Genomic DNA, 22,388 nt, shown 5'->3' with positions numbered 1-22,388 from the left:
TGGGTGCTGTTGCTTAGCTTTTTTTTTTTGCTCAAGGCTGGCGATCTACCACTTGAGCCACAGCTCTACTTTTGGCTTTTTGGTGGTTAATTGGAGGTGAAGCCCAGACTGGCTTTGAACATGATTCTCAGATCTCAGTATCCCGAGTAACTAGGATTATAGCTGCTAAAATCAGTGCTACAAGCGTTCATTAGATGTTTATTGTATCCATGTATACATCTGTCCAACATACTGGTGTTTGTATAAGAGACAGTCACAGGGTGGCGTGGCTAGTAAGACACTGCGTGTTTAAAGTTGTATACACACTGCCTCCCACAGACAGCTTTGTCACCCTTCCTCCAGACTATCTAGGCACTTTGTCGCCACTTAGGGGTGTGTGTGTGTGTGTGTTACTGAAATGAACTGGGGGCCTTGCTCTTGCTGGTCAGGTGGTCTATAATTTGAGTCATGCCCCATTCCTAGTCAGGTCCTTTTTTCTGTCTTTCAGCACATCTTAGTTTCTTTATGAAGGCCTCATTTTCTTTTTTCTTTTTAAGATCTATTCCCTAGTGTCTATTAGTCTTCATTTTTTTTCCTGTGTTGATGGTAGTGGGGTTTGAACTCATGACCTCATGCTCACTTGGTTTTCTTGTTCAGATGGCCCTTTACCACTTGAGCCATGTCTCCAGATCCTAGCCTCCTGAGTTGCTAGGATTACAGGTGTGTGAACCATTGGCACTCTGAAGTCATCTTCATTTTAAAAGTTCTGCTGGACATTGGTAGCTTACATCTATATTCCTAGATAGATCTGAGGATCCCAGTTCAAAGGAGGCTTGGACAGATAAATCCAAAGAGACTTATTTCCAATTAATTAGCAAAAGCTGGAAGTGGAAGTATAGCTCAAGTGGTAGAATGCCAGCCTTGAGCAGAAAAAGCAAGAGTACAAGGTCCTCAGTTCAAGCCCCAGTATGGACACACACACACACACACACACACACACACACACACACACTTTCTTTCTTTCTTTCTTTTTTTTTTTTTTTTATCAGTTATGGTTGAACTCTGGGCCTGGGTGCTGTCCCTGAGCTCTTCAGCTCAAGACTAGGGCTCTACTTCTTGAGCCACAGTGCCACTTCTGATTTTCTGAGTGGTTTATTGGACATAAGAGTCTCACGGACTTTCCTGCCTGGGCTAGCTTTGAACCGTGATCCTCAGATCTCAGCCTCCTGAGTAGCTAGAAAGACAGGCATGAGCCACTGGCGCCTGGCTACAAAGACATTTTCTAAGTAATTGTGCCTGTTGTATAGGACAGTCTTTATATTTTGAATTATTTAAAAATTTCTATGTTATATAATGTTTAAATCAAGCTAAACAGTCTTACCTCCTTAAAAATTTACCATCTCTGAAGAGGTGTTGAAAATATTCAGAATCTTTTCTTTTAGCTTCCTTTTTAAAGCCCTTTTTTGTGTTTTTCTTTTGAGTTTGGTCTTGAAATTTCCAGATGAGTTTTTGTTGTTGTTGTTGTTTGTTTTTGTCAGTCATGGGGCTTGAACTCTGGGCCTGGGTGCTGTCCCTGAGCTTTTCAGCTCAAGGCTAGTGCTCTACCACTTGAGCCATAGCACTACTTCTGGTTTTCTGGTGGTTAATTGGAGATAAGAGTCTTACAGCCTTTCCTGCCTGGGCTGGCTTTGAACCTTGATCCTCAAATCTCAGCCTCCTGAGTAGCTAGGATTATAGGCGTGAGCCACCAGTGCCCATCTTGTTCTTTTAATATATTTTTTTAAAAATACTGTGTAAGTATTCTCCCATGCACAGTTGCTGAGTGCTGGCCTTGTTTCCTTAGGTAGTTTGCCTTCCTTGGATGATCGGACTTGTGGCCCAATGGCCTCGCTGGTGGCATATGACGATTCTGACTCAGAGGCCGAGCCCCACCCTGCCGGAGGTGGGAACGACGCTGACCGAATGACGGATGTTTCTGGTGTGGACAGACCTTCTGGGCAGGACTTTTCACCTTGTGCAGCGGACATAACCAACGAGGGAGCACCGCTCGCCCAGCACCCTGGTGAAGAGCTCAGGGGAGAGCGTCTCCCGCTGGTTCGGCTCTGGAAAAATGACCCGGGATCTTGTCCCAGCCAGAGGTTGCAGTGGCCCAGGAAGGAGCCTGAAGTGCCATGCCCCTCCGGCGCGCTTCCTCGCCCTTCCTCCCTGTGGACCAGCCATGCTCCTGCGAGCCACGTGCCCTGGGCAGCTGCCTGCCTGAAGCAAGTGAAGCCCCCCTGGGCCGCCCCCAACGCCCCTTCCCACGCTCAAAGCATGTCTGAAACCACACATAGACATGCCAGCTCTCTCCAGAGGAAAAGGGGAGAGGACTGTGTGGTTCCTTATACCCCAAAGAGACTGAGGCAGCTCCAGGCACTGAGCTCGGAGACACTCAGGACTCCTGACCCCGAGCCACAGGGGCCGCCTGCAGATCGTGCTCCAGCCCCTCTCCGCATGCCCCCCGTGGTGTCTGAGACCATCCAGCCACATTTGAAAAGTCAGTTCAGGGAAACCAAGGTCCCCAGGAAAGTGCTCTTCCACCTTCGAGGCCATGGAGGGCCTGTCAACAGCATCCAATGGTGTCCAGTCTTTTCAAAGAGTCACATGCTCCTGTCCACGTCTATGGATAAGACCTTCAAGGTAAGACCAGAGTGACAGCATTTGTCCTCAGATTGTCTGGGGACAACTTCGTGTGTGTGTGTGTGTGTGTGTGTGTGTGTGTGTGTGTGTGTGCTGATACTGGGGCTTGAACTCAAGGCTTTTTTGCTTAAGGCTAGTGCTCTACCACTTGAGCCATAGCTACACCACTGGCTTATTGGTGGTTAATTAGAGATAAGAATCTCATGGACTTTCTTGCCCCAACTGGCTCTGAACTACGATCCTCTGATCTCAGCCTCCTGAATAACTACGATTACAGAGGTAAGCCATTGGTACCTGGCTTGGCTGATCACAGGCTGGACATTTCTCTCTCTTTGTCTGTCTCTGTCTGTCTCTCTCTTTCTGCTCAGTCAAGGAGCTTGAACTCAGGGCCTGTGCACTGTCCCTGAGCTTTTTTGTTCAAGTCTAGCACTCTACCGCGTTGAGCCACAACTCCACTTCGGGTATTCTGGTGGTTAATTGGAAATAAGAGAGTCACAGACTTACCTGGACTGGCTTTGAACTGTCAGCCTCAGATTTCAGCTTCTTGAGTAGCTAGGATTACAGGCCCGAGCCACTAGTGCCAGGCTAGGCTGGGCATTTCTTTCTGGAAATTTCTGTAATTCTTTGTTGCATTCCTGATGGGTCCTCTGTGGTCAGCCCTGGATGGTTAGTCCCTCCTTCTCTGACACTTCCTTGCTGTTGCCTTGCCTGGAGCACCAGAGTGTTCAATTATGGCATGACCAGGTGATATCTTACTTTATTGTATAATGCTATTGTATTATTTTATCGTCTGGTTATACCAAAATTTATTCACTAGTTTTGGGGCTTGAACTTAGGGCCTGGGCATTGTCCCTGAGCTTTTTTTCTCAAGGCTAGTACTCTGCCATCTGAGCCACAGCTCCACTTCCAGCTTTTTGGTGGTTAATTGAAGATAAGAGTCTCACAGACTTTTCTGCTTAGGCTGGCTTCCAATTGTAATCCTCACATCTTAGCCTCTGGAGAAGCTAGGATTATAAGTATGAACCACCAGTGCCTGGCTTAAGTAGTTCTTAATAGCCCACACTGTAAATAATATTGCAATAAACATGGGGCTATTTCAGTTTTCCTCATTGACTTGTTCCTGGTCTTTGTTTATGATGGATCCTTAGAAGCAAGCATCCTTGGTTTGGCTGCAAAGCTCATAACCCTACTGAAGAATGTGCTGGCAGCACTGTTAGTTCTTTGTAATCTTTTGATCAGATGTTATGATACACTGTGCATCACCTTGAATACTATGAGGAATAATCAGTATTCAAGTTTCCCTTCTCCACCATTTTTTTTTTTTTTTTTTGCGCTGTTACCGAGGCTTGAACTCAGGGCCTGGGTACTGTTTTTGAGCTTTTGTGCTCAAGACTAGCACTCTACCACTTGATCCACACCTCCACTTCTGGCTCTTTTGCTGCTTAATTGAAGATACGAGACTCATGGACTTTCTTGTCTGGGATGGCTTTGAACCAGGATTCTCAGATCTCAGTCTCCTGAGTAGGTAGGATTATAGGCATGAGTCACCAGTGCCTGGCTAAATACTCAAGTTTTGATAATCTGGCTTGGGGAGAGGAAGGGAAGGCAAGTAGAGAAATGCTCTATTGAATTTGATGGGATTGAATATTTGTTTTCAAGAAATGCTGTCTTATAATCTTTAAGTGCAAACTTGAACTTATGGCTTGCAAAGTAAAGTTTGAGCAGCTTAGCCTGGTAGCACAGATAAGTTAAACGGGAGGCAAATTATTTATGGAGGGGCTCCATCCATTGAGGGACTCTAAACTAACTGAACTGCAGCTGCTTGCAAAGAACATGGCCTTAAGTCTGCTCTCTGCAGGATAGCTGGTGGCTGGTCCAGCTGTCCTCGTGAGTCTACCAGCTCATCTGTGAAAAGCGTAATTACACTGGCATCCTCTGGAAAAAGCACCTGGTGCAGACCTGGTGCCCCATGGTGCCTAGAAAGTGTTGGCTGTTTCTCTCTCCTTTCCTCAGAGTTCTGGAACCACCCTGTCTAATGTATCTGCTGGGTTTTTCACATCTAACCTCTCTGCTCCTTGCATCTGCCGGTGGGGTGTCTGTAGCTTGAGCATGGCAGCCATTCTGTTGTATGTGAGTCCTGGATGCAAGCCAGGACTTGCCTCTTAGCATATAGGTGGTGACAGCTCTGCCCCCAGAAATGTGGCATGGAGGTGGACTGGGGTGAGGGTGGCCTGGTTCAGAGTCAGCTCCATCTCCAACAGCTTTGTGCCCTTGGGCAGGGCCAGTGTGCTGTGTGTCCAAAGCTAGCTGAGTCCTGGGCTAGTGCAGTGTTACAAGGGTAGGTGTGGATGCAGGCACCTGGAGGGAGTGAGGTGTCACCTCTGTAAGACCATGGAGGGAGTGGGCAGCCTGGAAGATGCCGGAAGCAGAGGCCTGCAGGGGGCAGAGGCAGCTTTCCATGGACTAGGGCCTTCTGTGTAGGGCATAGCCTCAGAGAGAGGTGTGGGCAGTGCTCAGGTCCCTACCTGCCCACTTCCACTGCTGTCCCCTGATAACAGGAGGCAGACCTAGAGCCCTGTGGGGACTGGTTTCTACCTGGCAGCCCAGTGTATAGCTCAATGTTTGTTCAGCTTGGGTCCCAGTTGTCCAGGAAACTTTGGGTTCCTCTGATGGTTTTCAACAGAAGGCCTGAGCAGGAACATTGGTTCTGAGTGTCAAGAGCAGATGAATGCCCCCGGCCTGCTGCCCTTGAGCCTGAGGCTGCCAGATTTCTCCTGCCGCTATGGTCCAAAATCCTGAGCAGCCAGCTAGCAATAACACCTCATGACCAGAAGAGGGTGCAGTTGGCACAGCTTGGGATGGCTGGAAGGCTTGTACCTCAGCCTGTACCTGACACCGCAGTGTAGGACTTGTGTTCAGGGCCCTGTGGCTGTGCTTCCCTGTCCCCGGGAAGTGCATGTTTTGGAGGTGATAGTACTGCAGTGAGGCCCCCTATGCCTTTCAAGAAGTTTCTAGGGAGCTGCCCGCTTTGCCTTCAATGCCTTACACCCCCCCAGCCGCCCGCGCCCCCTCCTCCCCCCCCCCCCCCCACTGGAGGAGACTCTAGATGCAGACCACACTTGCCCTCAGGGGGCAGTGCTGAGCCTACTGCTGAGGTCAGTTTCTTTTGACCCTCTCTTATGGAGGTGTCATGAAAACCAAGGCTTTTATGAGCCTCAGATGTCAACAGCAGGTTAGGGGCCTCTTCTAAGGTGTTTCTGACAGTTTTCAGTGGCTGAGTTATTTGGAAAATTGGTTTTGGACAAGTTGACTTTGAGCAATGTTCCAGTATGAAAAATGTGTCAGGCACCTGAGGATTCAGAATGGGAGGACAGATTGGGGACCGGAAGGGGCTGGTGGGCATTTGGGGAGGGAAGTCCTGGCGAGGATGAAGGTTTTAGTGGGCCTGTTGGTCCCTGATGTCAGAGAGGAGGCAGCAGTGGAAGAAGCAGCCTGTTTATGTGTGCAGTGGAGAGGTTACTGATGCCTTGCTGTACTTCCTAGAGCAGTCGATGCTGCGGGTGGTGAATTGCCACGAGCTGCTCTGGCACCTGGTTGGCACTCAGCATGGGCTGGGGTCTTGCTTTCCCCCACTAGAATTTGTTCCATCTCTGATGGGCAGTGGCGGTTGATTCTACCTGAGTAGCTTGCTAGGTTGCGCGCTTCCTGAGTCTGGGAGCCATGCCAAACCCACTCTCATATTCTCTGTAGCACTGGCACCAAATTTTATATGTGTAAAGTGATCAATAAAGATTTTAAAACATTTGCTGGGTTTTGTTGCTGGCTTTGAGGAAAGGATTTTTATTTTGTCTGCGTTAATTTTTCTTGCCACTAGGGGGCACAGTAAGACTATCAGTGGCCCCTCAAAGCTTCTAGAACGTGAAAGAATCTTTTGACTCAAGGTAACATTTACTGAGAGATGGTTCTTCTCTGATCTGGAGGAAAACAACACAATCCATCTGATTAATCTACAGAGCGTGGAGTGCCAGCCCTTTCTTCTTCTGAAAGCCTAGCTTCCGAATTAATAAATTTCAGTTGGGCACACTGCGGTAGAAAGATACTTGCTTTAATATGTTCTAAATGTTCTGTGAGCTGTAAAATATGCTTATATTAGTTTTGAAAAATTTACAAGCCGAGCAATTAAGTAAAAGAAAACAGTGACGCATACTTGTGCAGCGCTGCGCTGTGCTCTTTCCCTGTGATCCCTTCCTGGCCTAGGCTGGTTCTGTTTGCAGCTATAATCCCAGCATGGGTAGCCTTTTACAGACGTCGCTCATTTCCCCGAACTCACTCAGCACTACGTGTTTGCACACCCACTGCATGTAAAGGGAGGATTCAGACTTTGATGCCATTTTGAAGGAAAAAGGCAATGTGATCTGCTTTTGCCAAACACAGGCAGAGCGGCCTTCCGCTGCCTTGCTTGTATTCCCCAAGTGGAGGAGGGAATCAAGCCCCCTCCGGGAACCAAGGAGCTCTGGCCTGCTTCCTGCTCCCAGGAAACCTGCTGTCCATTTCCGGAACCCAGAGCTATTAGACAGGAGAGGCTTTACCGAGTCACAGAATAATTTGCTGTGGAGTTTTTGTTTTTGTTTTTGTTTCACTAACAAGCTTCAGTAACATGCTTTTCTCTCTGTTTTCAGACAAGGGCTTACTATGTAGCTCAGGCTGGCCTCAAACTGACAGTCTTCCCACATTAGCCTCTGAGTGCTGGGATTATAGGCCTGTGCCACCAGGATCAGAAAAGCAGTTACTCCCGTCCCAACTTTTTATTTTTGATCACAAATGTAATAGATACATATTGTGAAAACCTTTGAAGATACATGAAATATGAGGGAGAAAATAGAAATAATTGATAATAATCCTACCAGGATAGGATTATTAGCATCTCATTCCTCTAAAGTCCTTTCTGGTCTGGGATACTATGTTCCTACAGATATATATACATATATGCATACATACGCACATATATATATATTTATATATGTATATGCACTGAAGTTTGAACTCAGGACCTTGTGCTTGCTAGGAAGGTACTGTATTACTTAAACCATACCTTCAAAGCCTCCCCTCGCCTTTTTTTTTTTTTTTTTTTGGCTGATTACTTGAAGATGAAATCTCTGACTTTTTGGCTCAGGCTGGCTTTGAACTATGATCCTCTGGTTCTCACTCTCCTGAATGGCTGGTATTACAGGCATGAACCATTGGCACCCAGCCAAACCTATCTTTTGTATTATTTGCATGGAATTTTTTTTTCATCTTTAAAAACTTTCAGGATTGATGGGGTAGAGCACTTGCCTAATATGTGCAAGGCCTTAGGTTCTGTTTTCATCTCCAGCACCTAAACAAAGCCAAACATTTCCCCAAATATTTGTATGCCTCACTCTTCCATGTGGTTCCCTATAGTTTCTTGCTTCCATTTATAAGCAATGAGTACTGCAGTGAACATGCCTATACAAAAATGTTGTCTCTTCTGCTGCTTTAATATAATGAAAATAGGTTTTGATTTATACCCAGGCTTTAGCTAAAGCATGCTTTCTCTCTCTTTCTCTCTCTCTCTCTGTTTAACTTAAATAGTTTGGCAGACTTAAAGTGTTGTTCTGTATTGCTGCTTGGTAGCTGTGTGACTTTGGGAAGATCACTTAGCCTTTCTGGTCCTCCAGTTCCTTATTGGTAAAATAGAATGATTAAGGGTGTTGCTGTGGATTCGAAAAGATGATCCAGCCTTGTGCCTGACCCAAACTAGAGGCTGCAGAAATGCGTTCCCATTGCCCCGTGTCTGCACTGATTGCTTCAAAAACGATGGTGGAAAAGACAGACTAGCTCGACTTCTGCAGGTTGACATATCTCTTAGATCTGTGAACGTCGCACAGCCCAGCTTGGCACACATGCAGATTTTTGTGAACTGTCTCATTCTTCGTGCTAGTGAGATCAGCACTTTGACATTTTGCAGAGGTTATTGGAGATGGTTGGTGCTGATGGTGCTTTGTACATGCAAGGTGTGTCCGGAGGGCCAGGTCCGTGCACAGGGTCCCGTGATGGGAGACGGGCTTCAGCTCATGCTGGTGACGTGGTGCACAGCTGACGAGACCCAGGAGGGGAGCTGTGCCACCGTCCTCCAGTCAGGTGATGCCAGATTGCACCTGAAGGAACGAACTTTGGGTCAGAGGCCACAGACCTCAGTTAGAACCTTCCCGTCTCTGTGGCCACTGAGAGGCGCACAGAGGAGAGGACAGAGAGCTGGCCATGGCCCAGCCCTTCCCAGTGCCGTTCTAAATCCCACCAAAGGGCAGAGGGGCCTGTCCAGTCACACAGCAGGAAGGTGATGGAGGCCAGCAGGGAAGCAAGCAAAAAGAGCGAAGCTCCTTCCTGCCTCTGGAGGTGGGGGGAGGAGCGGGCATGCCTCCTCCTCCCCTGTGGGGCCCAAGCTCGTCCAGCTTTAATTCCGGTGGTTGTGCGGAGGGCCAGGAGGAGCGGAGATGATTTCCATGGTGGTTTGGATTTGCATTTTTATATATTACAGGACTCTGCTGATTTATCATTGTTAGCCACTCTGATTATATTGGGGGATCTTAGAGGCGCTTTGTAGAATGTGATCTATTTCACATTCAAAGACCAGGGATTTATGGATCCAAGTGCCAGAGCAAGGGTTTTAGTTCAGTTTGGGAAGAATTATTCCTGATGGATTTTATGAAATGTAATTGAGAGTTGATTTGGTGTGTGGAGCGAGGGGTTGTTGGCATTATGCAGATGGCGGGCGGTTTATTCCAGGCACGAGGCTGGGCTGAGCCACTGGAAATGAGAGACGCAGCTGGGGAGGGAGGAGGTTTGGTTGTGGTGGTGGGCATTTGGTATTTGGGGAGTCACTGATTAACAGTGTATCAAGGGTAATTAGGTGAAGGTAGGGAGAAAATGGCCTGTGTGTGTGCGTGCGTGCGCGTGTGCATGCGTGCCTGTGCGCCACGCAGCGCTTACCCCATCCCATTTTCCTTTGACACAGAGTCTCACAGAGGGGAAGGCTTCAGCCCAGGGAACACAGCCCTGGACCCACGCACGCTCCTGTCTCTTCCCACCTTCCAGGGAAAGCTGTAAGCCATTTGACTGGCCTCAGAGGGGCCTTTGGCTTTGGCTGGTTCACAGCCAGGCCGAGGAGCCTCTGGGAAGAGCTGGGAGTGTTTGAGCTGGAACTTTCCCTCTGTGGGAGGTGAAGTGTTTTTGATACTCCTCTTCACTCATGTGAAAGCTGAGATGATTTTGAGGCCAAAAAATGAGATTTTTTTTTCCCCAGTCCCTGTTGCTTCTCAAGTTTGTTCTGTAACAGAAGAAACTCCGGGCTGGGGCGTGAGACGCGGCTGTGCTGCGTCGAAGTCGGCAGTACCTCTCTGTAGGACCATCACTCCCTTGAGCCGAGGGCCGGGCTGCCCTGCCCGCTCTCCCTGTAGATGCCAGCCAGCAGACAAGGGTGGCGAGAGGGTGCAGGCTCTGTCCTCAGGGAGTGGGCCTCTCCCTTCTCATCGCATGTCATTAAGGGGAGAATGGAGCAATTTCGAAAAATGCTTTTAATGTAATTGAAAAATGCAGATTGTAAAATTGGCACACTTAGGAGTTGAGACAGTCTAGTAATTTCTTGCTGCTTTGAAAACTTGGACACAGAAGACTGTTAAAAGTGCCTGTCTCACTATGGAGCCACGCAGACCTCATCCCTTCCTTTGTCAGAGTCCCAGAGAGGGGAAGGCTTCACCCCAGGGAACACGACGGCTACCCAGGAGGCTGAGAGCCAGAGGATCATGGTTTGAAAAACCTCTGAGACTTCATCTCCAAAATAACCATCAAAAAACAGGGCTGGAGGTATGGCCCAAGCACTAGAGCACTAGACTAGCGAGCAAGTTGATCAAGTAAAGCTGAGCAGGGGCGAGATGCTGTGGTCAAACCCCTGAGTACTGCCAAAAGAAAAAAAAAAGGCATCTGCCTAGTGCCCAATGACAGAAAGATCATTGGTCTTCTAAAAAAAATGCTCAAGGGGTAGAAAGCACAGAGCTGAGTATCCAAATCCCAGTAATGCCAATGAAATTGTTTTATATTTAATTCATTTCATTATAAAAGCAGTAAAAATTTTGGAGAGCTATGCAAGAAAATGGCAAAGGGCTGGGAGGTGGCTTAGTGGTAGAGTGCTTGCCTAGCATGCATGAAGCCCTGGGTTCCATTCCTCAGTACCACACACACAGAAAAAGCCTGAAATGGTGCTGTGGCTCTAAAGATAGAGTGAAAGCCTTGAGCAAATGAAGTTCAGCGACAGTGCCCAGGCCTTGAGTTCAAACCCCACAACTAGGAAAAAAAAAAAAAAAGAAAGAAAATGGCAGAAACAGACCTTCCCTAGGCCCTCCACGCAAGTGTGGTAGCTGTGAGCAGTTGGTGAGCAACACCTCCCTCCAGTTGCTTTTCACATCTGTCACCTCATCTGGCATTTTGGATTCTGTAGCCTAAATTAAAAAAAAATTGCTCGATGGTAGTAATGTTTTCCTGTAAATGATGACAGGCGAGTCATTCTACCCTTCACCCTGTCACCCGGCTTTTGCTCTTCTTTCTGTTGTCCCTTCTCCTTGATGGATGGACAGACAGCTCTAACGTGGCTGTCCTATATAGGGGGGCAAAGCAGTTCAGGGCTAGAACACTAGGTGTGGGAATTCTGGGAACAGCTATGGTTGGTAGCTCAGGTCCCAGGCCTGCCTCCACACAGCCTCCCCTCCAAAAAGCTTCCAGAAGGCTGTCCTTGACAGAGGACTTAACAGCATGCGCCTCCTACCTCCAGATAGAGCCCTGGGATACAGGCCCAGGTGCTGAGAACGTGAGAAGCCAGATCCAGGGGGCGCTAGCTCTGCTCTGTCTAGGCTAGAGCTCTCCCAGCCTGGCTTCCATGGCTGCCGCCCTCCTGAGCAACAAGAAGCACCCAGACCGAGCTGTGGCTGCAGTTGGCTGGCGTCTTTGATTTGGGATTCTAATTAGTGGATATTCTCCATGTCCCCAGATTGAGTTGCGTGTATCTGACCTTTTCTGTCTCGTTTTCTCTTTGCCTTTCCGGTTTTCTGTGAGGTTTTCTCCACCTTAGCTTTTAATCCTTAAAAAAAAATTGGTACTTTTGCTTTTAATTTAAAAATTCAAAGTATAACATAAGCCAGGCGCCGGTGGCTCACACTTGTAACCCTAGATATTCAGGAGACTGAGATCTGAGGATCCCAGTTCAAAGCCACCTGGGGCAGGAAAGTCTGTGAAACTCTTTTATCTCTAGTTAACCAGCAAAAAAAGCTAGAAGTGGAGCTGCGACTCAAGTGGTAGAGCCTCACTCTTGAGCAGAAAAGCTAAGGGACAGCAGCAGACCCTGATTTCAAAATCAGGACTGGCATACATATGTCACACGCATGCACACACATATACACATATACAGTATACCTTAAATTCAGAAGTGTTGTTCTACCATGTTTCTAAGTTCTAAAAGCTGTTACTCATTTCCTAACTGTTCCATTTTAAAAATATGACTTTGTGTGTGTGTGTGTGTGTGTGTGTGTGTGTGTGTGTGTGTGTGTGTGTGTGTGTGTGTGTGTCGGTCCTGAGGCTTGAACTCAGAACCTGGGTGCTGTCCCTGAGTTGCTTTTTGCTCAAGACTAGTGCTCTTCCACTTGAACCACAAAGCCACTTCCAGCCTTTTGAAAGTAAGACTCTGACAGACTTTCCTGCCCTGGTGTTTTTTTTTTTTTTGTCGGTGTGGGGCTTGAACTCTGGGCCTGGGAGCTGTCCCTGAACTCTTCAGCTCAAAGCTAGTGCTCTACCACTTGAGCTACAGCACCACTTCTGGTTTTCCGGTGGTTTATTGGAGATCAGAGTCTCAGGGACTTTTCTTCCTGGGCTGGCTTTGAACCGTGATCCTCAGATCCCAGCCTCCCGAGCAGCTAGAATTACAGGTGTGAGCCACCGACACCTGGCTGGCATATTATGTTTAACTGAATACTTTCAAGGTCTTAGCTCTAAGTTCTGTTTTCTTGTTTTCTGAAATGTTTCTCTTTCTGGCTCCTGTAGACTTTGGTTAGAGATTTGCTGTTGTTCTTATAGATACAGGAGGGAGGCTGACTCTGTGTGTGTGTGTGTGTGTGTGTGTGTGTGTGAGTGTGTAAGGGCTGTTCACAGGGAAACTGGTGCTTATGACATTTAATGTTGCATTTTCTCCAGAGGAGTCTTCTCTCTCCCCTGGGTGGGTTCTAGGCCTGCTGAAGCTTCCTGGCCTTGAGCCGGGGAGAGGGCCAGGGCTCGCAGTGTTTGGTGCACACTCCTCTCCTCCCTCCTGTTCTGCAGCCTGGAATCCGCCCCCCCTCCCCCCACGTCACCAGCACAGCTCTCCCTCTGGGTGCCGACTGATGTCGTTCCTGTGCGTGGCCCTGCAGTGTTCCGACCTGGCTCACACATCGTGTATGGCAGACAGGGCTTCGTTCTTGCCCTCCCTGATGGCAGAATTATGGCTGTCTAAAACGCCTACTAATTTAATAGTATCTTGTTGGAGGACCAGATGAGTTCATTTATGGGCAGCTCTGGGTCCTGGCACCTTGTGAATGTGAAATCAGTGTTTGTCCTCATGGTTCCTGTTCATTAATCTTCTGTGGTCTTAACATTCTTCTCCAGGCAATTTACATACTAACCATGTTGACCCTTAGTCATAGTCCATCCCTGCCCTCCCACTGATGTGTTGTTTGACTTTGAGTTTTGTTATCTCATTACTATTATTATTAATTTTTTTTTTAGCAGAGAACAATGTATTGTCTTTTCTAATCAGGTTTCTGGACCTTTCCCTCTGTAGTTGTCCCGTGGCTTTAGAGTGTGGCCAACCTGCCCCCTCCCTGAGATCTGATAAATAGTCACCTATATTTGACCTTCATCTAGCAGTGATTAGCTCGAGCCAGTTTCAGTTCTTGTCAGTGGGCCAAGGCGGGCCGTGTGCCACCATGATGAATGTGTGCGGGTGCCAGCGATCGATCGGCGTATTAAGGAGCCGCTGCTGTCCCCAGTAGCCTTGTTTCCTGATGCTCCCCCACACCAAGGCTGGCTACTAATGATTTAAAATAACCTTCCCACGAGCCTGGTTCCACCAGGGCACGCTTACACACACTTTCCTAAACCTTTCCTCAAAAAAAAAAAAAAAAAAAAGATACATTGTTTTTGATCATAAAAGAAAAACACATACACCATGGAAAATAAAACCAGATAGAAAGAAGAAAAAAAAATTCCCTATTGTGTCTTTACCCAGAGGCAATGACTACAGACTTTGGCATATATTTCCATCCAATCTTGCACATAATTCCACATAGTTGAGCTCTGACTATATGTCTCATTTTCATCCCCTACCCCCAATACAGCAGCGGTTGCTTTTAATGCTGTCATTTATTACTGTGGTTTTCCGTGTGGTCTGCGATCCCTGGGGGCCCCCAGACCCTTTCAGAGGGTCAAAACTATTTTCATAATAACACCTAGAAGTTATTTGCCATTTTCTCTCTCATTCTCTCCTGAGTGTAGCTGGAGTTTCCCAGAGGCTATGGGACGTGTTCTGTTGCAGTAGATTAAATACAGAAGCAGCTGTGAGAACCCAGCTGTCTTGTATTAAGCCAGCCAGTAAGGAGATCTGTGAAAATATAAACAATTCCTTCTCACTAATTTCCTTTCTGTCTTGGAAAATCCAGTCATTATTTTTTATAGGAAATATGTTATCTATGTTAACATGCGGTGGGTTTATTATTAGGAGTTTTGCATAAGTTAATACATGTTTTTCGGCGTCCTCAGTGTTTATTTCTGATGTGCTAAGTGTCGGTGGCTGGAGTGCTCCTTGCCGGCGGCTCTTTGGGGTCTTCAGTCATTTTAGAATGTGGAGAAGGGTCCACAAAACATGGCAACCAGAGCGGTCTGCCTCTGCAGCCCCATGGTGGGGGATGAAAGTGAGAGATGGATAGATACCAGATCATATCCCAGCCTGGGACCGGTGAGTCACTCTGCCCCCGCTGTGTCCTGCCTTCTGTAAAGCCAGCGACAGAGCTAGGGGCTGGTGACTCAGAGCCATGATCTGAGGGTCGCAGTTCAAAGCCAGCCCTGGCGGAAAAGTCTGTGAGACTCTTATCTCCAGTTAACCATTAAAAAGCTGGACGTGGGGGCTGGGAAGGTGGCTCAGTGGTAGAGTGCTTGCCTTGCATGCCTGAGGCCCTGGGTTCGATTCCTCAGCACCACATAAGCAGAAAGAGCAGGAAGTGGTGCTGTGGCTCAAGTGGTAGAGCGCTAGCCTTGAGCTGAAGAGCTGAGGGACAGCGCCCAGGCCCAGAGTTCAGGCCCCACGACTGGCAAAAAAAAAAAAAAAGCTGGACGTGGAGCTGTCACTTAAGTGGAAGAATGCTAACTTAGAGCCAAAAAAGCCCCAGGACCAGCAGAAAAGAAAAAAAGTGACAAAAATGTGATCCTGGGGTGTTTGAGCCCCCCCCCTGGCCTCATTGCTCTTTTCTCCGGACCCCGTCCTCTTCCTTTTTCATGAAGATGATTTGATAGCATTTCAAGATGATGGGAGAAAATCTCCCAGCTCTGATAGAGCTTGTGATTATCCTTGTTCCCCCTCCTCTTGATTCCTGGTCCACATGGGCTGTGGGTTTTTTTTTTTTTCCCAGAGTGCACCCGTGCTTCTGCAGCCTGCGTCTCCCACTTAACATTCTCCCCCAGCTGCCCGCCGCAGCAGCACCACCGGCCGCCTCTGTCTTTGGAGGACCGTCAATTTTCTCCGCTTCCACGGCGCTCTATTGAGTTGATTAACTGTAATTTACTTAGCCCCCCCCTTGGACACTTGGGTGGGTTCTAATTTTTGCTATTATAGATAATGCTGAAGTGGTTATCTTCATGCATGAGCCCCTTTTCTGTCGGATTATTTCTTTCAGATTGATTCCCAGAAGTGGGAATGCTGGGTCAAAGGGTTGTACATTTTCATGGGTCCCGATACGTCTCCTGTCAGGTTGCTTTCCAAAAGGATTATACCAATTTGCACTGCTTCTGCAAAGCCTTCGTAATAACCAACTATGTTGCTTAACTATCATACCTAGAAACTTCCCTTGGAGTCCCGAGGGGGCAAAAGCCTTATCTAAGTGAGTGTGATCTATAATTATTTAGACTAACACCAAAATTGCTTTCCGAACATTTTTTTAAAGCTGCTGGATTTCAAATTCCAACTCACATACACGCTAGTATTAAAAGTTTCCCAAGCAGTCATTTCTCTCTCCCTCCTCACAGTGTGTTTACCCAGCCCAACAACTGCGGGGGACCAGGGAGCGTGCACACATCCAAACGGTCTGTTTCTGAACTAGTTGAAGTGTTATTTTGAAAGGCACAAAACACCAATTAAAACACATTTTCCTCGTGCCCTTTGGTTCGCACACGCGCTTGTTTTCCTCCTGGGCTACTTTCAGGTTCTTTCGCTCCCATTTTTCAAGTGTGTTCCGAAACGTGCTGGCACTGTGGAGCAGGGCCCTGCTGTCGCTCTCTGGGGCGTGTGTGGTGGCTGCGTCAGGTGCTGGTGGGGCTGCCAGGCTCTGGGGACTAGGGGCAGGAACCCCTGTGGAAGGCGCAGTGAGGAAGAACTTTCTGGCCCCCTGACCCATCGCCGTGGGGAACGGCGGAGGGGGTGTAGGTTCTGGCCTGGTGAGGAAGAGTGCAGGTGGTTAGCCGGCGGGCAGGGCATCCAGGTGGCTCCAGGGCCCCTGAGGACATGGCATGCGCCCCGAGTATTGGCCGGTGTGGCTGGTTGGCTGCAAGCTGCTCTGAGCGAGCCCCTCTGGGTCCTGACATGGACCACAGGCCTGGCACAAGGCTGCGTGTTACATATTCAAACGTGTGCAAGGCTGCCTCTGCTAAATTTTGCGCGGTGTCTTTCAGCATTCTCATCTGTGTACGGATTGCCTCACGGGGCTGGCAGGATCAGCCAGGGTTAGGCGTGTGAAACCACTGTGTAAACGCTAAAGCCCTCGCAAATGGAAGGCATTAGCCACCACTCTGTGCTTGGGTTTGCTCTGTAATTGCCTCCTGATCTGTGCTCCTGAGCGCGCCAGGCTCTGCATCCGATTGGCCTTCGTGGCTGGGGACAGCTGGGATCGCCCTGTGCATACCCCCACACCCGCGACCCCACACTGGCTTCTCAGGGGACTTGGGCCCTCTAGGTGCAGCTGCCCCGTTCTGTTTTCCGACCTGGCAGCATGAAGGTGGGAGCAGTAGTTGAGGTGTTGGACTATGAGTCCTGAAAGTGTTACCAGCTAGGCTTCTGGACATGCTGCCACATGATCCATAGGTTCTTTGGGCCTTGCTTTAGGCCAGCTGACTGTAGTGTGGGCAGAGAAGGGCCCCTGAGAGCAGCCAGGGAGATGGCTCTCGACCACAGTGCCCGAATGTCTGGTTTATATGCTTCCACCTCCATTTACCCACCATCTCCTCCCCTCCCCCTCCCCCTACCTCACGCCGCCCCCCCCCCCCCCCATAGCTGACTCTTAGGATAAAAGTACCAGGTATGCGATCGGCCTCCTTGATGTCAGATGGCTACAGTAGCATCCTTATGCCCACTTCATAGATGAGAAAACTGAGGACCAGAGTAGGACACATCGGTCCAAAGCAGAGAGCAGGCATTTGAGGTCAGTCCTTCCTGTCGCTACATTTTGAGATTGTTCTAGATACCTCCCTGGTTGAAGTGCCAAAGGGTAGTCACATGACTAGCAAGGCCTATTATCCTCGCCCCCACCTTTTTTTGTGGTGGGGCCTGGGCTCTGTCTCAGCGTTTTCACTCAAGGCTGGCATTTGGAGCCACAGCCCAAACTTCTATCTTTTTGCTGGTTAATTGGAGGGAAGAATCTCATGGATTTTTCCATTGGTGCTTGACATCCTTTAACTGTTTGAGTCTTATGGTCCTATCTCAATGAGGTAAGTTTCTATATAATTTTCATGATGGCAGGAACTTCTTCTTTCTCCCTGTAGTCCCAGTCACTGGAAGAGAACTGGGAACTTAGTAGGTGCTTAAAAGACATCTGTGAATAAATAATCCCTGCTTGGTCTGCCTGACTCTCCTGGCCCCATTGAACCTCAGGATTATGGAAGACCTTTGGGGCTCTCAGTCACACGCTGTGGCCTAGCCCTCACCTCTGATGCGTGAGACAGGCATCCCTCTGGGGAGGGGTTTGTTAAATGTGTCCAAGGCTGGGGCCTTGGAAACTGCTGGGAGCTAAAGCAGAGCAATGATTGTATGCCAGGTCTGCTGAAATGTTTGTGTTTACGCTCCCAGGTAATAGTCTAGGGCTGGTGCTTTAGCTTATGTGTTCATATGTTACTTATTTATAAATCATAAATCCAGAAAGGATTTGAGGAAGCCTACAATAAAAGATACGAACGTAGTAAAGCTGTTAAAAGAAAACAGGCCATTAAAGCCACCCAAAAGGAAAAGGGTGTAAATCAAGGGCAGGACCAATGCTGCTGCCTGGCTGGCACTGAGCTGCCTGCCCGGCGTTGAGCTGCCTGCCCAGTTCCTGCTGCACAGAGCACCCAGGTGCTCTCACGGGGACAGAGGTCCAGGGGAGAGGCCACAGCACCTGTGGGTCATGGTAGGCTGCCCTGGATGAGATGGGGGCAGCCATCTCTGTGGGAAGCTGCTGAAGGCCTTACTGCCTGGGTTGATCTTTTTGTGCCTCAGTTGATTTCCTGACAAATGGCAATCATAATACTTAGCTGAAAGAACTGTCAGAGGAAAAAGGGAGTGTTTGGCCAGCGAGCTGGCCCTTCAAAGTGCTTCTCTTGTTCATCTGCCCTGTCATTGTTGTACAGGAGGCTCATGGCTCAAGTCCTTCGCTGAGGGCCCCGACTTCAAGAGGGCATAGAGGGAGTGGAGGCCAGCATGCCCTGGGCTCTGCCCACACTGGCATTGTCCAGCGTGGCCTGTTCACTATTGCTTAAGGAAACTTACAGAACCGCAAGCAAAGGGAACATACTTTTTAATTATTTTCCTGCTTGTCCCTTGCAATGCCGTTGTCAAGGAAACCAAAACCTCTGAAAAGCTTTTCGGCTTCTCGGTCGGAAGAGGATGTTTGTGCTGCACATACATTGTGGGACTGGACCTGTTGTTTGGTGGCAAAGTCAGTTTCTTCTAGAGGGGCTCATTTCCGTCGTTCGCCACAAATAGAATCTTTGTGACCTTTCCATAGAAGATGGAAAGTTGTTACCAGTATTTTCTCTTTAGAGAGAATTGTCCCCATACTTGACTCATACTATTTCATTCATCCAGCGCCTATGACAAGGCTTGGGGGCTGGGACAGAGTGGGACACGGAGATGAATGCAGGCACCGGCGTCACAGCCCTGCCTTACTTGAGAGGAGGAGGCAGCAGGGGGCAGAGCCGACCGTGTAGCATCAGCATCGTGACTGCGCTGCAGAGGGAAGACAGGGAGGGGTCAGGACCTCACAGAGGCTGGGGGGTTATACCCAGGACCCTGAAGGGCATTCTCAACAGAGGGCATAGTCTGTGCAAAGGTCCTGAGGCACTGCCATCAGCAAACTGCCAGTCAGTCAGACCAGGCCCAGGGACTGAACATAAAACCAGAAGAGAGTCTGGAGAGACCTATGAGGCTGGAGTCAGCTCAGGAGTAGGGAGGGTGAAGAGATTGGCATGCACCTTCAAAGCATGGCCCATTTCCTGGGTCAGAGCCCTCACTCTTGGAATCATGCGTGGAAGCACGCTCCTCCTGTGTGTTCTAGCTTCAGAGCGAAGGGACGCTGCCAGCCTGTGTTAGCTTTAATAATTCACTTTGGCCGCAGGAGCATGGTTTGTGCTGTAATGTTTCGGCCATCGTTCCAGTAAAACTTGACGATAGTTATAAGCCCCGTCAAGGGCACTGGTTTTATATGAAAAAGATAAATCATTGTTAGGAAAACAGGAGCCTCAGTCTCAAACAGCCCTTGTTATTTTTCTTGTAAAACTTTGAAAAATAATTTCAGATTTAGAGGAGAGTGGTAAAAGTAATCCATAGTTCCCACATGCCCTCACCCAGTGTTCCAGCTGCTGGCACCTTACGTAACCCCGGTACATCGGTCAAACGAAGAAATAACTCTGTTAGCTGCACTGTGGACTTTATTGGATTTCACGTTTTTTCCAGTTTGGGGACCGTGTTGCAGTTAGAGGGCTCTTGTTACTTAACAGATGATTTGTTTGGGGGTTTCAGGGAAGAACAGCTATAGAGTTTGTCCCCAGTCACTTAGAGTTTCCCAAGCTGTGATACGCACATATGTGTGTGTGTGTGTGTGTGTGTGTGTGTGTGTGTATACACACACATACATGCGTGTGTGTGTGCGCACACATGCACGCAGACACACACATGCACACACATGCACACTGGCTCCCAGCTGACATTCCCTATCTGGGGGCCAGAGTCATGATGCTATAACCAGGCTCAGCCTGGATGTCTTTCAGATTTCAAGGCCTGCTTCCTTGTTAGAGCAGTGGGTCTGCTTGCTAATGAGGCTGACAGAGCTCACGTACAAAGTGCCAATAATGCCTCATCCTTATGGCAGCTGTTTACTCCTTATCAGGTTCTCATTCCTTCCCCCTACTTCTTTTTCTCCCTCCCCGCCCCCTTTCTGGTTTTAACCCAGCCAGCCTTTAGGACTAGGGTTGACATTAGTGAGGGTTTGGATTTAGGCCACTCACCACGTTGACATTTTCCCACCGCTTCCCCGTGGTTTACCGGGTAATTGAGTGTGTCTCGAGGCAGCAACTGAGAGATGAAATGCATTGCCTCTAATGAGTGAGGCTGGAGCAGTCTTTGCATACAGATTGCTGCATTTCTGTAGGCGGTTCCCCTGCGCCCCCAAGTTCTGCACATGTCCGTTCTTCCCATTGACTTCCTTGGCTCACATTCCTCCCTCTTCCCCCTGCATCCTCCTCTCGTGTCTTTTTATTTACTTTTTCCTCCTTCCTTCTTGTCCATGCTTGCCTGCCTCCCTGCCTTTCCTCCGGTGCTCCTCCCCCTCCCTCTCTAGTTCCCTTCTTCCATTCCTTTCCCAGCAACAGGCCGGTGAAGTTGTTGCCATGGGAACAGAAGCCTCGCAGAAGCCTTGCTCTGCCTCCTGATGCTTCTAAGGATGACGCAGATCATGTTGACTTCTAGAACCAGCTGAGCCCTGGCCGGTGGCCTCAAGAGTCCCTTCATCTTCCGAAGGCCAAATTGATGGCACAGCTCATCGATCTGTTCAGTGGGTAGTCATTTTTCATTTGGAAACTCAAAATTTGAGAAATTCTCTTCCCTGTCACTCCAAAAGACTGGTTGCAATAGGTGTAGAAGAGATCTACCTGAACTTCCATCAGCGGAGGGTGGAATGCCAGGCAGAGCAAGAGGCTTCAGGCTGCACTGCACCTACTTACACCTCAGGGCCCAAGGAGGGGGCGGTTCACACCTTAGCTGAATGACGAGGATGAATGAAGGATGCTATTACAAGGATGGGGAGCCTCGTATTCTACTGAGGGCCATTTGGATATTTATAACATCAATATGGCCATGCAAAATGATCAGTTCAGGCAGATGGGCTGTAGGCAGCTGATGAGAATCATTCCGTGTCTGTCTTGTCATAGACCAAATGATATTTTGGGGGGGCCTTCTATGGCCTAGGCCGCTGGCTCCCACCTTTGAGGATGGAGAAATCTAGTGAGGCCTCAGGCAACCTCAGTTTAGTTAGTTTCACACAGTGCATGTTCAAGGAAGGCTGGCCAGTTCTAAGACTGGCACTGTGGGCACAAAGCCCATCTCTCCCCTCTAGAACTCTTGTCCTTGAGTAGTAGGACTGGTTTGCATGTACACACAACCACAGTGACATTCCATGGTTATCTGTTATATTTATCCACTGAGGCCAGCTGTTCTCCATTCAGCCTGCACATTAAGTAGGCTCTGTGGTCCCCCCGAGGACCAGTTGGCTCCTGGTGCCCAGCAGAGCGGCTCTGCAGTTGTGGCAGTCTGGGTTTGACTCAGGCCCAGCTTGTTGGCATTTGCGAGGCTTTGGAGTCCTGCCATTCAGCCAACACCAGCTAATAGCCCAGCAGGGAAGAGTTAGGCCTTATTCCCAAAGGTAACTTTGTTTAATAAAAACCGTAAGCCTCTATTACTGTACTTATGGGTATCCTGGCTCTAGGGTATACAAATAAGACTTAAAAATGCAAACATTGATTTGTTGAATGCTAACTCCTTTGTGCAACTACTTAAAGATAATAAAAGTATAATTAAAAAATTCAAACATTGTTTATGGAAATGCAGAAACACTTGCATTAATAGACAGTGTGATAGAAAGCACAAGGCACTTGCCGTCTGTGCCTGAATGGTCTTTCTGCACTCGGGTCTTCTTATTTTCATAATCGCTTGGAGTTTATTTAAATATCTCCCTTTCAGTAGTGAATTTTCAGGGGCTTTGGTGTGTGACTAACTTCACAACTACCCACACCGTTTCCCGCCAGTTGCCGTGACTTAAGTTGATAATGGACCACACACAGCAGTCACTAATGGTGATAATCTGGGAGTGTTTTGTTATTGTTTTTATTTTAGAAGAAAGGTTGGAAATTAGCATAGTAAATCTCTGTGGGATCTTTGCAAATAAAAGAATATTCATGTTCAA

General features: G+C 48.4%; 1 protein-coding gene and 1 long non-coding RNA gene across 3 annotated transcripts in view; one reads left to right on the top strand and one right to left on the bottom strand.

Moving 5' to 3' along the window:
* Window positions 1–22,388, top strand: part of Wdr25 (WD repeat domain 25) — a 128,287-nt gene that overhangs the window by 2,617 nt on the left and 103,282 nt on the right. For both annotated transcript variants that reach the window (XM_042692549.1, XM_042692550.1), the window contains one exon: window positions 1,823–2,658. In XM_042692549.1, the coding sequence (XP_042548483.1) occupies window positions 1,861–2,658 (798 nt within the window). In that variant the 5' untranslated portion in view covers window positions 1,823–1,860. The remainder of the gene's footprint in view (window positions 1–1,822; window positions 2,659–22,388) is intronic.
* Window positions 2,574–17,875, bottom strand: LOC122118672. Its single transcript, XR_006149430.1, has 4 exons — window positions 17,863–17,875; window positions 15,351–15,355; window positions 12,698–12,706; window positions 2,574–2,651 (listed from the first exon to the last, which is right to left on the bottom strand). It is a non-coding gene; the product is annotated as an uncharacterized LOC122118672 (long non-coding RNA).

This window comes from Dipodomys spectabilis, unplaced genomic scaffold, assembly GCF_019054845.1.
Source record: "Dipodomys spectabilis isolate Male_0828 unplaced genomic scaffold, ASM1905484v1 ptg000157l, whole genome shotgun sequence".
Taxonomy (NCBI): Eukaryota; Metazoa; Chordata; class Mammalia; order Rodentia; family Heteromyidae; genus Dipodomys; species Dipodomys spectabilis.
Note: the sequence above shows the minus strand (reverse complement) of the source record. Positions and strands in the feature narration are given on the sequence as shown.